We start from the raw sequence: 13,376 nt of genomic DNA on the forward strand, positions 1-13,376 counted from the left end.
TGGGGGAGGGCGAAAGGGGTAAAGGGGGACATTTGTAAGAGGGATGGAAAGTGGATTTTTGGTGGTGAACACGATGTAGTCTATACAGAAGTCAAAATACAATGATGTACACTTGAAATTTATACAATGTTATAAACTAATGTGATCTCAATTTTTTTAAAAAAGAAATCAACCATAACTGAGGAGAGATGCATGCTGGGAAAATCCACTCCGCTCAGGTCCGGAGCATGATGGGAAAGGAGGGCGGAGACCAGGGCTGCGCACGCGCAGTGGGCCGGGTGTTGCGTTGGGATAGATTAGGCGGAATTCCAGTAGGAAACGAAAATCCTGCTCCCGGCGCGGGGCCTTGGGTCCTGTTGCCGCTGCCCTGCCTGGTGCTCCGCGGCGCCGGGACCGGGCAGAGGGTGAGCGCGGCGGGCGGCTGCGGCAGGGGCTGCGCGGGGCTGCTCGGGGCGGGGCGGCGGGCGCCACGTGACTAGGCGGGCGCCGGGCGGGGGCGGCGCCGGGCGGGCTGAGCCGCTGCTGAGGTGCGGGTCTCGCCGCAGGGACGCGCTGACAGGCGTTTGCAGGTTGCGTTCTCTCCATCCCATGCAGCGTTGCCGCGTTTGTGCTCTGTGACGGGCGTGGGAATTATTGGTGGGGACGAGACTTTCGGAGCGAGTACGATACTCGAAGGAGGGGTGAGCGCCCATAGATTGTTAGAACAGTGCAAATGCTCAGAAGTTCTCTCTTTTCCGCACGGGCTTTTAAACCCGCGGCCTCTTTCCATGCCTGGCTTGACTTTGGATAAAGACAACTTTGGGGAGCTTCCTTTTTGCTGCAAGTTTACTACGGCCTGTTTGCTACATTTACTCTTAGGGGAAGGGAAGTTTGCTGAATGGCTAATAGAGTTTCTTGTTTACAGGAAGGCAATTGTGAGGCAGAGCTCAGCGGGGCTTATTCCTGGGCATGCCCCCCATGGAGACCCTAAAAGGTGCAGGCGGTCCACTTTAAGTGAGGGTGTACCTCTTGGTCACTTGTGATGGCATCTGGAGCTCTGATCTATCGTTAGGCCAAGAAATGGGGCCCTTATGGAGGTCTCCAGTAAAGACTGAGCTAGAGTTGGGGGTGGGGAGCTTGATGTGCCCCGATTTGAGAAAGAAAAGATGAAGCGGGCCTCCAAGTGTTAATTCTCATGGAATCCGAAACAGAATTTCTGAGGCTTTTTCTCTTAGAGCTTGGTAACTTCCTCCCACGTTTTGGTCTGCTGGTCTAATTCCCTCTGTAACCTTATAAAATACAGCAGACCAGAGTACTCATCTTTAAAGATAATAGGGAAGTGGGAGCTATTGCAAAAAGGCTTTTCTTATGTGAAGATAGCAACTAAAGGAGCAGAAGGCGGGAAGAAAGGAGAATAGAGTTAGTCGTGGCCCCAGGAGAGTTGTTTTTCAGATGCTCAACCCTAAAGCCTTGTGCTCAACACAAAGCTTTTAATGTAGATGAACATGAAGAAAAAAAAAAAAAGAATAAACCTGAGTACCAATCCTTTATGTTGTGTTTTAGGTGTCTACCTGTCCATTACCAAGACGAAATCTATTAGTTTTAGACTGGGGAATTTTTTTACATAAAAAATTAGAATGAAAGAGCCTTTGGATGGTGAATGTGGGAAAGCAATGGCACCACAACAGGGGCTTCTGGACAAAATTAAAGAAGAACCTGACAATGCTCAAGTAAGCATTTTATTTTGTTCTTAAACATTTTTTATTCCTTCTTTTCTGTCTGGTGAATTCACGTTTTAGTTAGGCGGTTTCTGGCTTGTAAGTTAAAAAAACTCAAACAGGTTTTTTCCCCGTTAGATGAGTAAATCAGTTTTTCTACTCTAAATGAAAAAAGATCTTAGTAACTATATGATATTTATTTTGTAAAAAGAAAATAATATGTATTAGCATTTTCCGATATTCGGTACTTTTTTTTTTAATTCTCTTGTATCTGACAGTAGTTTCCTTTTATTCTGTAAGTATTTGTGATCTACTCTATGCCAGGGGATCCAGGAGTGAGCAAAGTAAGTTTAGTCCCTTCCCTCATAGAGCTTATAGGTTAGTGGGGGAGATAGACATTACACAAGTAATTGATCAAATAATAAATATAATTACAAATTATGACAAGTGCTCTGGAAGAAAAGCCTAAAATGGGGGATCTGACCTTGTTTTGGTTGGGGACAGAGGCTGGTAGGGAAGGCTTCTTGGAGGAAAGGATTTGTAAGCTGAATGTTGAAGAATAAAGGCACTGTGAGGCTTCCACAGAGGGACCTGCATAGAGGAAAGCCCCGAGTTGGAAAGATGCATAGTTCTTTTGAAGAACTGCAAGACCATGGGGCCTGGAACAGAAAAGTTATGAAAACAGTGATGCTGATGATAATGATGATCGTAACAGCAATACGAATAGATGGTATTAATGTATCAATATGTAGTGCATATCATAATAACATGTGACTTTATAAATATTAACTTATTAATACTTACATGTGCTTGGATTGTGCCGGGCACCATTGACACAACCATATTGTTATCCCCATTTTACAGATGAAGAAACCAAAGTACAAAGAGGTCAAGCAGTTTACACAGATCACCGCTCGTGAGGGGCAAAGACTGGATTCAAATCTGGGTAGTCAGACTTCAGAGTCTGTGCTATCCTGCTTCTAGGATGAGGCTCTGTAGGTAGTATGAGGCCAGAATGCAGGACCTTGTGGACCTTGTTATGAGTTTCAGTCTTTATCCTGAGAGTAGTGGGAAGCCCTTGTAGGATTTTAAGTGAGAGAGTAAGATAAACATGTTTGGGAAGATCATCTGGCTACCCTTTAGGGACCCAGATTGGAAATTGGTGGAGATCAGTGTGGAAAGACTAGTTAATTGTTTTGGCAAAAAATGATTTTTTTCTTTTTGGACAGTTCTTTTGGTTTATACTCTGTAGTTATTGGATTTATTGCATAAGCAAAGTGTAATATTAAAAATGTAAGTAATAATATAAACAACAAAATAATAAATAATAATGGTAATATTTTATTTCGCGTACCACCTTAAAGGCAGTGTGATTCCAGGACGGAGATGCCTAATAGGTTTGGTCTCACTCAACTCCAGGCCTTCCTAGAGTGCTGTGCTGAGAAGGGTTCTGATCAGAGTGGTGTCCGTGGGGTGGGGGGTGGTGGCATCCATGACACTTATTTTCCCTCCAGATGATAAATTCTTCCTCTTCCTTTACCAAAAGTAACCATTTGTTCCCCAAGTCTTGTGGAGTCTACCTTTTAAGTATTTTTTGACTCTTTCTTCCTTTTCCTCTCTATTTCATTATTTCTCATTTGGACTTTCATAACAATTTCCTACCCATCTTCTTTCCTTCAGTCACAATCCCGTCAAAACACTGTGTGGTGATGCCGTTGTACTCCTTAGAGATCTGATGACGTTACTCCCTTTAAAGTCTCTGTCTCCTCATGTGATAAAACAAACTTCTTAGCGAGACATCCAAACTATCCATGTTTAGGCCTCCTTTTCCCTCTTCAGTCTCCTCGCTCCTCCTTCCCACCTTTTCTAACTTGTGCTCCTGCCCACAGTCTGCATTTCACTCCAAGGTATATTCTGTTGAGTTTTGTTTCTTTGCCTTTGCACATGCCATTTCTTCTGCCTCCGATATCCTAAACTAGGTAGCATGGCAAAAGTTTTCTCCTCTTTTAAGATACGGTTTAACTGTCTGTCACTCAGGGATAGAATGAACTGTTGTCTTATTGTATGGCTTTCACTTTTATTGTGGCATCTGCAAGTCAGTGAGTTTTGTTTTCATAGAGAAGCTGGTCTTATTTGAGCTGAATCCCCAATTCCTAGCACAGTGACTGGCACAAAGTACACACTCAGTAATTGAAATAAAAGAGCCTGTCTTTACAGGTGAGGAAGCAGAGCCCGAAGGAATAAGTGACTTTACCAGGGTCCCACGGCTGGAGCTGGGATACAAAACCAGTTTTTTAAGATTCTAGAGCCAATGTTTCTTTTGTTATGTCTTGCCAGTGGTATATAAATGTAACCGATATTGTGCTGTCCGTTAATTGAGCGTTCTTTCTGAACATAAAAATCATGATAATGGAAATCCCACTAACAGCTTACATTGTAAATCTAAGTGCATGGGGACCTGCTCAGTTCTCTTTGGTTCATATTAATGCTGTTCAAGGTGAATAGGCTATACTTTGTCGTGATAGACAATGTGAGCTGTGATAGAAAAGCCAAGTGAACAAATAGTGTGAGCCAACTTCCATGCTGCATTTGAATATTGAAAAATAAGAAATCAGAAAGGTTTAATGTTTTCTGATATACTAAGAATCTGTTCTGGTTGTTAAAGTTAGAGTTGAGCTCTCATTCATTCATTCAGTGAGTTTCGATTCCTGCTTACTATAAAGCCATGGCACTTGTTGAACATTGCTGTAAGCAGTTGGCATATATTAATCCCTTTGATGCTCACAACCCTGGGAGTTAAGTACTGTTACCATTCCCACTTTACACATGAGGAAGCTAAGACACAGTTAGTAACGTGTTCAAGGTTACACAACTGGTAATTGGTTGAGCCAGGTTTTGAACTCAGGCAGTCTGGTTCTAGAGCCCAAACCCTTAACTGGGATACCACAGGCTAAGTTGTGTTAGTTATTTTGTTTTCAGAAGAGCTACAAAGATGGAGAGATGGGGCCTCTGCTCTGGAGGGAATTGATAGTGTAAGGGGGAGGAGAGGTATGGGAATGACAGAGGTAATTATCTGTTGAGTGACTGCATCTCACCGGGATCTATGCTAAGCATGTCTTATGCGTTCCCATTTAAACTCTACAACCATATGAGGGAAGTGTCTTTACCCCATTTTCCAAATGATGGAACGAGGCAAGGAGGGGATAAGTAACTTACCAAACTCAAAGGAAGCATCAGAGCTAGAGGAGGAATTTCGTTTTGGCTGGCTTCAAACTTGTATTCTTCCTGTTGCTTTGTGCCACGCCTTGCAGATGCGGAATCACAGTATTGGGTAATTACTATAATAAAAAAAATTCTGTAAGGGCATGGGGAGCGTAGGGGAAGGAGCCCGTGAGTCTGTCTGGAGAGGAGAGGAAGGCTTCACAGGGCGAGTAGCGCTTGAGTTAGAACCATTAGGACTTTCAGGCAGAGTAACCGGCACGTGCCCAGTTATGGAGAGGTGGGAGAATGTGGTATGTTCAGTGGTTGAGTATTTCAACAACAAAGTGAGAGGAGAGAATAGATTGAAGATATTTAGGCAGAATTGATCACACTTAGAGATAGCATATCTCTAAGGGTATGAGGGTCAAGGAAGAGGCCAGGAATACTGACAAGTTTCTGGCCTCAGGAAGTTGAGTTTTTGATAATGTCATTTAGTGAGGGGCTAGGAACAGGATTTGGGGGTAAGTAATAAGTGTAGTTTTGGATCTGTTGTGTTTAAGGGGCTAATGGGACATTCAAGTGGTGATTTGCACTGGGCGGCATTTCCACATATGGATGAGGTATTTAGAGATTAGAAAGTTAATTTGCCTGTAGATGTAGTGTTGCCAGATAAAATATAGAATGCCTGGTTAAATTTGACTATCAAATAAAAAATGATTTTTAATATAAGTATGTTGCATGCAATATTTGGGACATACTTATATTAAAAATTATTTGTTATTTCCCTGAAATTCACATTTAACTGAGTGTTTTATATTTTTATTTGCTAAATGTGGTAACCCTATATAGGTGATAATTGAAGTTATGAATGTGGATGAAATTGTTCAGGGAACAAGAGTAGAGAGAGGAGAGTAAAGCTCAGCATAGAGAGCTGGGAACTGGATTAATTTAGATCTTCAAAGTGGCTTCAAACTATCCCCAACCATTAGCCTCAGCATTACCTGGAAACTTGTTAGAAATGTATATTCTTGGGTCCTGCCCCAGACCTACTGAATAGGAAGCTCTGGGGCTGAAGCCCAGCAATCTGTGTCTTAACAAGACCACTAGGGGCTTCTGATGCCACTGAATTTGGGAACCATTGACTTTAGGGGTGAGTATAAGAAGATCAATGAAGGATACTAAGGCATAGTAACGAATTTTAGTAAGACAACCAGAAGACAATGAATGGAATCCTTGCCAGTGTCAGATGTATCTGAGAAGCCATCTAAGACAAAACCTACGTGTTTTTGGGTTAGGCAATTGTGAGATGATTAGTTATCCTAAAACAGTTTTAGTTGAAGCAGTAGCCTGAAAACGTTGGGTTCAGGAGGGAATCAAAGTGAAGAAGTAGAGAAAGAATGGAGTCCAGTCATGCGTTGCTTAATGATGGGGACACGTTCTGAGAAATGCGTCAGGCGATTTCATTGTTGTGCGAACATCATAGAGCGTACCTACACAAACCTGGATGGTATAGCCAACTACGCACCTAGGCTACATGGTACTCATCTTATGGGACCACCGTCATATGTGTGGTCCGTTGTTGACTGAAATGTTGTTATGCGGTGCCTGACTGTACTTTTCTCTGGTTGTAAAAGGAGAGAGAAGAGAGGGCAGTAGTTCCTCAGGGAATAGGTTCCTTATCAGCTGAGGGGAAGAAACAAATATGGAGGTGGAGAGGCTGAAGATACACAAAGATGATGTGGAATGCTGAAAGAAGGGAGAGGGAAAGAGATCCCCAAAGCAAGCACTCTTTTAGCAATGGCTAAAAAGGTTGCCTTTTCCTGTAAGATAGGAGAAGAGTTTGCTGACCAATTCATGGGCCTGGTGGAGGGGGAATCAGGATGTTGAGGGAGTTATAACTTAGTTACTTCTTTTTTCTCTGTGAAATTGAAACATCGCTCTGCAGGAAATATGTGGGGTTGGGACTTACCAGTAATGAAGTTTGGAACAGTTACTTTGTGAAGTGAAAGGGATAGGGAAGTGTAACGGGCATATTAGAGAAATACGAGAGATTGAGTTGATGAGGAAAGTAGTTTTTTATTGAACCGTAAGCGTTCTTTTTGGTGAGCTGAAGGAGGTTCTTTTAACTTCTTCCTCTTTTTGCAAGTGCCAATAAATAAATATTCTTATTTAAGTATAATGTTTAAGAACATCCACTTTGGATTGAGTGGGCTTGGTTTCTTTCATTCAACAAATATTTATTAAATGCCATAATTATGAAAATAATAATAAGAGCTAGCATTTTTGTGTGTAACTGTCAGCTAACTATAAGGCATCATGTCATATACTTTATTTGTATTAAATCATTTAGCCCCCATAACAGCCCTGTGGGTTGGTTAGATAATATCTTTATTTTATAAATAAGGAGGTTGAAATCAAGAATGATTAAGTAACTTCTTTGAGCCAAGATCTCATCTGTTTCTGTCTGCTGTCAGGACCCATAGTCCTCTCTGTTGTCTTATGTTGACTGTGCTGGGCATTGAAGGTACAGAGGTGGAAAAACAGATATGGTCCCTGTCCATAGTGGACGTGATCCGTTCAGTCTAGTGTGGGAGGAAGAGGGGTGTTAGACAGTCAACAAATTATCACCCAAATAAATATGAAATGGTGTCTTATGACAGGTGCCATGAGTAAAAGGAGATGGGAGAGACCACAACAGGGGGACTTAATTCCAACTGGGGCCGGGTGGGGTTTGAATTCATTATGGTAATTTTCTTATATGAGAGACTTGGGTTTGATTCCCATCTGTGCACTTAGTGTCTCTGTGACCTTGGACAAATTGCTGAACATCTCTAAGCTTCATGGCCTCGTCTATAAAGAAGGTAGAATAGTTCCTACCTTATAGGTAGCAGCTCATTTGGTGCCATAACACACGTCACGGAAAGAGCTAAATTCATGCATTTAATAGTCTTTGGCATTTAATAGTCAAAAAAAATTTCAAAAGTAACTTTGGCAACTGACATATCAGTCATTTATTTTGCCAAGTAGAGGAAGGTTAAAAATACTACTGATTATTATCACCATTGCTTCAGAAAAGTAATATTTAAAAAATTTTTTTATTGAAATATGTAAGACTGTTTTAACACCACACACAAAAAATGTGGGATGGTTGTGATCTCAGAATAAAGGACAGTCTTTTTCAAAATAGGCATGTGTATTTTTAAAATTTTGTTTCATGATTACATTTTATTTTAAAGCATTTTAAGGAATATATTAAGGATAAATCTGATTTAGGCTATGATGATTTTATGTGCAACGAGCAGTAATGTAATTGCATTAAAACTCAGGTCTTTTCTGCCATTAATGGATATGACAGCTTGTAAATCTGTTGGCTAAAATTGCTAATTTGATCTAAACTCTGAATTATTCAGATTTAATGTCATTTCTTGCTCCGTTACAAACACAGCCTAAAAAAAGGGTAGTACTGAGCATTGAAATAGTTGTGAATCCAGAATATGAAGATTACATTTGAAAAGTAGATATAACCATTATAAAAGATTTTCCAACTTTGAAAGATCCTTTTGGTAAAGATTAAATCTAATCTAATAATTTGTAAATTTAGACTTTTGCAGTATTTGTGAGGGTGATTACTATTAGAATGTAGAAGAGATGAATACGACGATTATTTTTTGCTCGAATTTCTAGTTTATTTAGATACCAACCCTGATTCATTTCTTTCTCTCTCTCTTTTTTTTTCCTTTAAGGAATATGGACATGCCCCAATGCCAAAAACTCAAGAAAGTGAACTGAAAATTACTGCTGTGTTTTCAGTCAATGACAGTCCTCTTGGTGAGAAATAGAACTGTTTAAATTAATTATGATGAATATTTGATATGGTCTGACTAGTAGAATTGAGGGAAAGCGCCTCCTCATGTAAGTCTTTTTCTCCTTTAGATAAAGCAGTGCTGTTCTACCTGGGGAGCTGGTCTTGGCCAGCATTTTTAAAAAAAGCGGAATAGAGTGGGATTATATCAGAATGTGATGCATGTAGTAAGGAAACCTATTTCATGAAACTGCTGTTTCAGTTATTAAATTTTATGTATAGACACACACACACAAACACAAACGCAAACGTGTGTGTGTCCTGGGTTATAATGTGAAATGTAATTTTACTGTGGGTCATGGTTAAAAAAGTTTGAAACCCCCTGTTCTGGAGTGCTCCTTGCCTCATTAACCTTGGATTTCAAGACTGAGAGAGTTTGTCTTAAAAAACAGAGAATGTATATGTGTTCGTGTTGATACTAAAACTGTTTTTTTCTTATTTTTTTTTCATAGCCCAGCAGTTGACCCCAGGCTTTCAGTTTTCTGTTGCATCACCTGGCCCAAATATATTGCTTCCTTCAGTTCCAGCTGTAGCTATTCAGGTTTTCTGTTCTGGCTGTAAAAAAATGCTCTATAGGGGGCAAACTGCTTATCATAAGACGGGATCTACTCAGCTCTTCTGCTCCACGCGGTGTATCACGGGATATTCCTCATCGGCCTGCCCAGCCCCTCCTCCCAAGAAAACCTGCACAAACTGCTCCAAGTACACAATTCTTCATTACATCCCTTTCTCCTTTACTTTTTTAGTGTGTATATAGTTCAGCTCAAACATGCTATTGCTACTTTAAATCTCTTTAGCACATTTCTACGGACATAGCTTTTTAGCTGATTGAGAAATTTGCAAATTCTAAGGTTTCATAACATTAAATAAGTGACTTGGTGTTAAATGACCTGCCTAAACCAGTTTTCCTGTCTCTTTCAATGTAAATTTGACTATGGAAAAAAGTAACAAACCGTTTGTGGGAGTTGTCGGACCACTCATATATCCTGTAATTGTAGACGGCACCCACTCAAAATTATTCACTATCTTGAAAGTTATTGAAGTATAGAATAAAATAATTTCACTCTTATAATAGTATATGAAATTTATTTAAGTCTTTAGAAAGTAAAAACTATAAATGGCCATACAGATAATGTGTTTATTTCTAAAAAAAGTCCTTGTGAGCTTTTGTTGGGGATCATTGTTGCTTTACAATAATGCGTAGATGCAGAGAGAGGGAGAAATAGCAACCAAGTCACGTAAGCGTCTTTCTCTACCTTAGTCCGTTTGAAGAATTTGGCATGTTTGGCCTCTTCCTGTGGCAGTGTAATTCTAGGAATACAGTGGGTTGTCAGTAGTCACTAGTGTAGACCAAGAAAAGGTAAGAGCTTGGTTTTAGATCATGGCTGTATCACTTATTAGCTATATGACCCTGGGCTGGATATTTAAGCTTTTCTAATGCTCAGTTTCTTCCTTGATAAATAGTATCTGCTTCCTTATGTTTTAATGAGACCATGTTAGCCCAAGGTCTAGCACATAGCATATGTTTAATAAGTGGGATCCTATTATTTTTAATAATAAGATTAATATTATTATTTATACTTAACATATCATTTATAGGCCCATATTTTGTCTGAGATATATGACAGTTTCTTTATCTGCTTGGTGTGTCGGCCTTAGGTATCTAAAAATAGATCCTGTTAAAATGGAAATCTCCAACTAAAAGAGAAATTTTAAAATATTTTACTTATATATTCAAATTTAGTTTTGTTTGAAAACGCCCTTCTGATACCTTACTTTAAGTCTTTTATGGCATTCTCATGAAACTGATCTGGAAGAATAAATTTAGTTTTCTGTTTTTAGATATTCTCTTTCAACATAGCAAATATCAGAAGAAAATGAATTAAGTTTTAAAGAACATAGTACAACTTATACATCCAAATGCATATTATTCTCTTAAAAATAGTCACTCTTGTCAGGGGCTTTTTCCACAGTGCTGCTCTTATTCAAAAAATGTTTTGATCTCTTGGTTTGGCATCACCTTCAGAGCCTATGAAACATTCCTTTAGACTCAGTTAGGTGACAAATCTATCTTTTCAGCATGGGTTTGATTTTCGCAAGTTGCCAAAAGTTCCTTGATGCCTTATCAGCTGACTATTGTAGGTGGTTAAACTGAGTCATACTGTTAAACATGATCTTTGACTATAAAGCTAAAAAGTTGTTCTTAGAGTTCTTATAATTTAAAAGAGAAATTAGAAAAAATGTTTGAGCCATATTGTGGGAAGAGAGATGGTCTTTCTAAGATAAACGTTAGGGCGTAACATTCGTTTGGATGTGTAAGATTTAGAATGCGTTTATGTGCACAGATTTTCATTGAAAAGTCTTTCTCTTTGGTTTATTTATATATACATTATTACATTATGCCATTGGCAGATTCACATTATTAGGGAAAATTCTTTATTGCTGTGTTTTTAGTAGAAAAAGATCACATTTCAAAATTAATATGTCCTCTGTGTGTAAGCATATCCCCTTGGTTTCCAAGATTCATTGTCATATTTTTAAGGTTAGGTGAGTTTTAGAAAATTAAAGTACTTCATTGTTATTATTCTTTCATAGTTTACCGTGTAACAGTTGTGTGTAATAAAGGTACAGGATGGGAGGCAGAATGGTGGAGCGAATGCCTCCAGGGACTGCAGAATCAGACTGCCTGCATTTGTGTTCTGGCTTCACTGCTTACCAGCTGTATGACTTTGGCAAGCTGCTTAACCTTCTCATTTGGTCTCCTCATCTGTAAAATGGCAATTATAATACTACATACCTCATAGAGTTTTTGTGATAGTTTAATTGGATAATTCGAGTAAAGAGAACAATACCTGGCACATAGTCATTAGTCAGTACACATTATCATAGTATATAATGTTATTGCCGTTATTATTCTTTACTGTGTGGCCTACACTAGTGTTACTAATTAGTGACCATTTCCTTCAGTTTTTTCACTTGTCAGAAGAGTGGCAAAGCTTTAGCCTCTATTTTTACCGTCAGTGCTTGTTGCAACAATGAGCTCTTACAAAATGACTCTAGGAATCTCGCAGAACGACTCAGTTATCTGTGTTCTTTCTGTCTCCTTGTTTCCATCTGTCCTCTGCTACCAAGGCTGAATAGCCCTTTCGTCATCAGTTTCTTTGATCTTTTCAGTTATAGTTAGGTTTTATATATCACGGTAATTTTTTTATATTAATCCTTGGTGGTTCATCTGTTTCCCAAATCTTGCATTTAAATTAAAAAAAAAAATGTCATTCCTTGTTTCAGTCACGTTTCTGCTTTTGCCAGCTAGTGGCTAGTAAGAGGTCAAGTGTTTTCTGGTCTGGGGTCGTGGGATGGCCTCTTGTTCCATTGGCTCCAGTGGATGAAACTGGGCTAGAGCTGGAAGCCTCACTGTTTTTGTCATGAGCATCTGTTTTAATATAATTCTCCCCAAGACATAAATTAGGTATTAAAACCCCATTTTATATATGAAGAAATCGAGACACTGATTCTGTCACTCATTGTCACTCAGCTGATGAGTCACAGAAGAAATCCTCAGACCCAGTTTTCCAGGTGCCTCTTCCAGGACCAGCCATTTTCTACTGTACAGTAGCTGCCCTTAGTAAATGTGGTTATTTTAGCTCACAGGGAGGAAGAAATTATAATTACGAACAACACATTTCATTTTTCTGCTGTTATTTCCTTTTAGAGACATTTTAAATCCAAAGGATGTGATCACAACACAATTTGAAAGTTCCTCTCCTAGCAAAGATTTCTGCAGCCAATCATGCCTTTCTTCTTACGAGCTAAAGAAAAAACCTGTTGTGACCATATATACCAATAGCGTCTCAACTAAGTGTAGTATGTGTCAGAAGAATGCTGACGTAAGTCACATTTTGCCTTTATTGGGATTCTGCTCAAAGATCAGAGATTTTTAACTGGCTCTGCTTATTGTGTCTGTGCATGTGTTTTTTCCTAGATTCGATTTGAAGTTAAATATCAAAATGTGGTACATGGTCTTTGTAGCGATGCCTGCTTCTCAAAATTTCACTCTACCAACAACCTCACCATGAACTGCTGTGAGAACTGTGGGAGCTATTGCTATAGTAGCTGTGGTCCTTGCCAGTCCCAGAAGGTTTTTAGTTCGACCAGTGTCATAGCATATAAGCAGGTAGGAATATATGTCCGTTGCATATTGTTAAGCTCACCCCTTCTGAGACGGCCTCACAGCGGTGAAATGGAAAATAAAAGAGTGAGCTCTTCTCATCACTTGATCCTGGTGTGTGATTTCCCCTCCAGAAAAATGGGGTAGATTTTGATACTGTAAGGCTTGATTGTGGTAGTGAGATAATACTGGTGAACTAGATTATTTTTTAAGATTTCCTTCGTGGCTAAGAATTCGCAAATGTAATTGCATGATGCTATGAGTCTGAAATATTTTGTCATATATTGATAGTGAATGAAACCTCATTTTATTATAAATAAACTATGACCAAGAGTTAAAAGATGATAAAGTCAGCAAATCTAAAGTATATCTTTTTCCTTTTAGAAAATCTATTTTTTAAATATGTTTTGGAATGAATTGTAATTATTTTGGCAACACTGCTTTATTA

At 39.2% G+C, this 13,376-nt stretch overlaps 1 protein-coding gene across 6 annotated transcripts in view; it reads left to right on the forward strand.

Annotated features, from left to right (window-relative positions):
* The first annotated feature begins 209 nt into the window (after positions 1–209).
* The window catches only part of ZMYM6 (zinc finger MYM-type containing 6), a 34,216-nt gene continuing 21,049 nt past the window's right edge, over positions 210–13,376 (forward strand). For 2 of the 6 annotated variants that reach the window (XR_011431893.1, XM_023633727.2), the window contains exons 1-6: positions 463–569; positions 1,543–1,709; positions 8,642–8,726; positions 9,213–9,462; positions 12,473–12,647; positions 12,743–12,934. Coding sequence is in view for 4 of the 6 variants with exons in the window: in XM_023633727.2 (XP_023489495.1) it covers positions 1,617–1,709; positions 8,642–8,726; positions 9,213–9,462; positions 12,473–12,647; positions 12,743–12,934 (795 nt within the window). In the remaining 2 variants the exon portion in view is untranslated. Of the gene's footprint in view, positions 405–462; positions 681–1,542; positions 1,710–8,641; positions 8,727–9,212; positions 9,463–12,472; positions 12,648–12,742; positions 12,935–13,376 lie in introns of those variants that run through there. The other 4 variants (XR_011431890.1, XM_070249301.1, XM_014737452.3 and 1 more) reach the window with 3 other exon arrangements.

This window comes from Equus caballus, chromosome 2 (assembly GCF_041296265.1).
Source record: "Equus caballus isolate H_3958 breed thoroughbred chromosome 2, TB-T2T, whole genome shotgun sequence".
NCBI classification, from domain to species: Eukaryota; Metazoa; Chordata; class Mammalia; order Perissodactyla; family Equidae; genus Equus; species Equus caballus.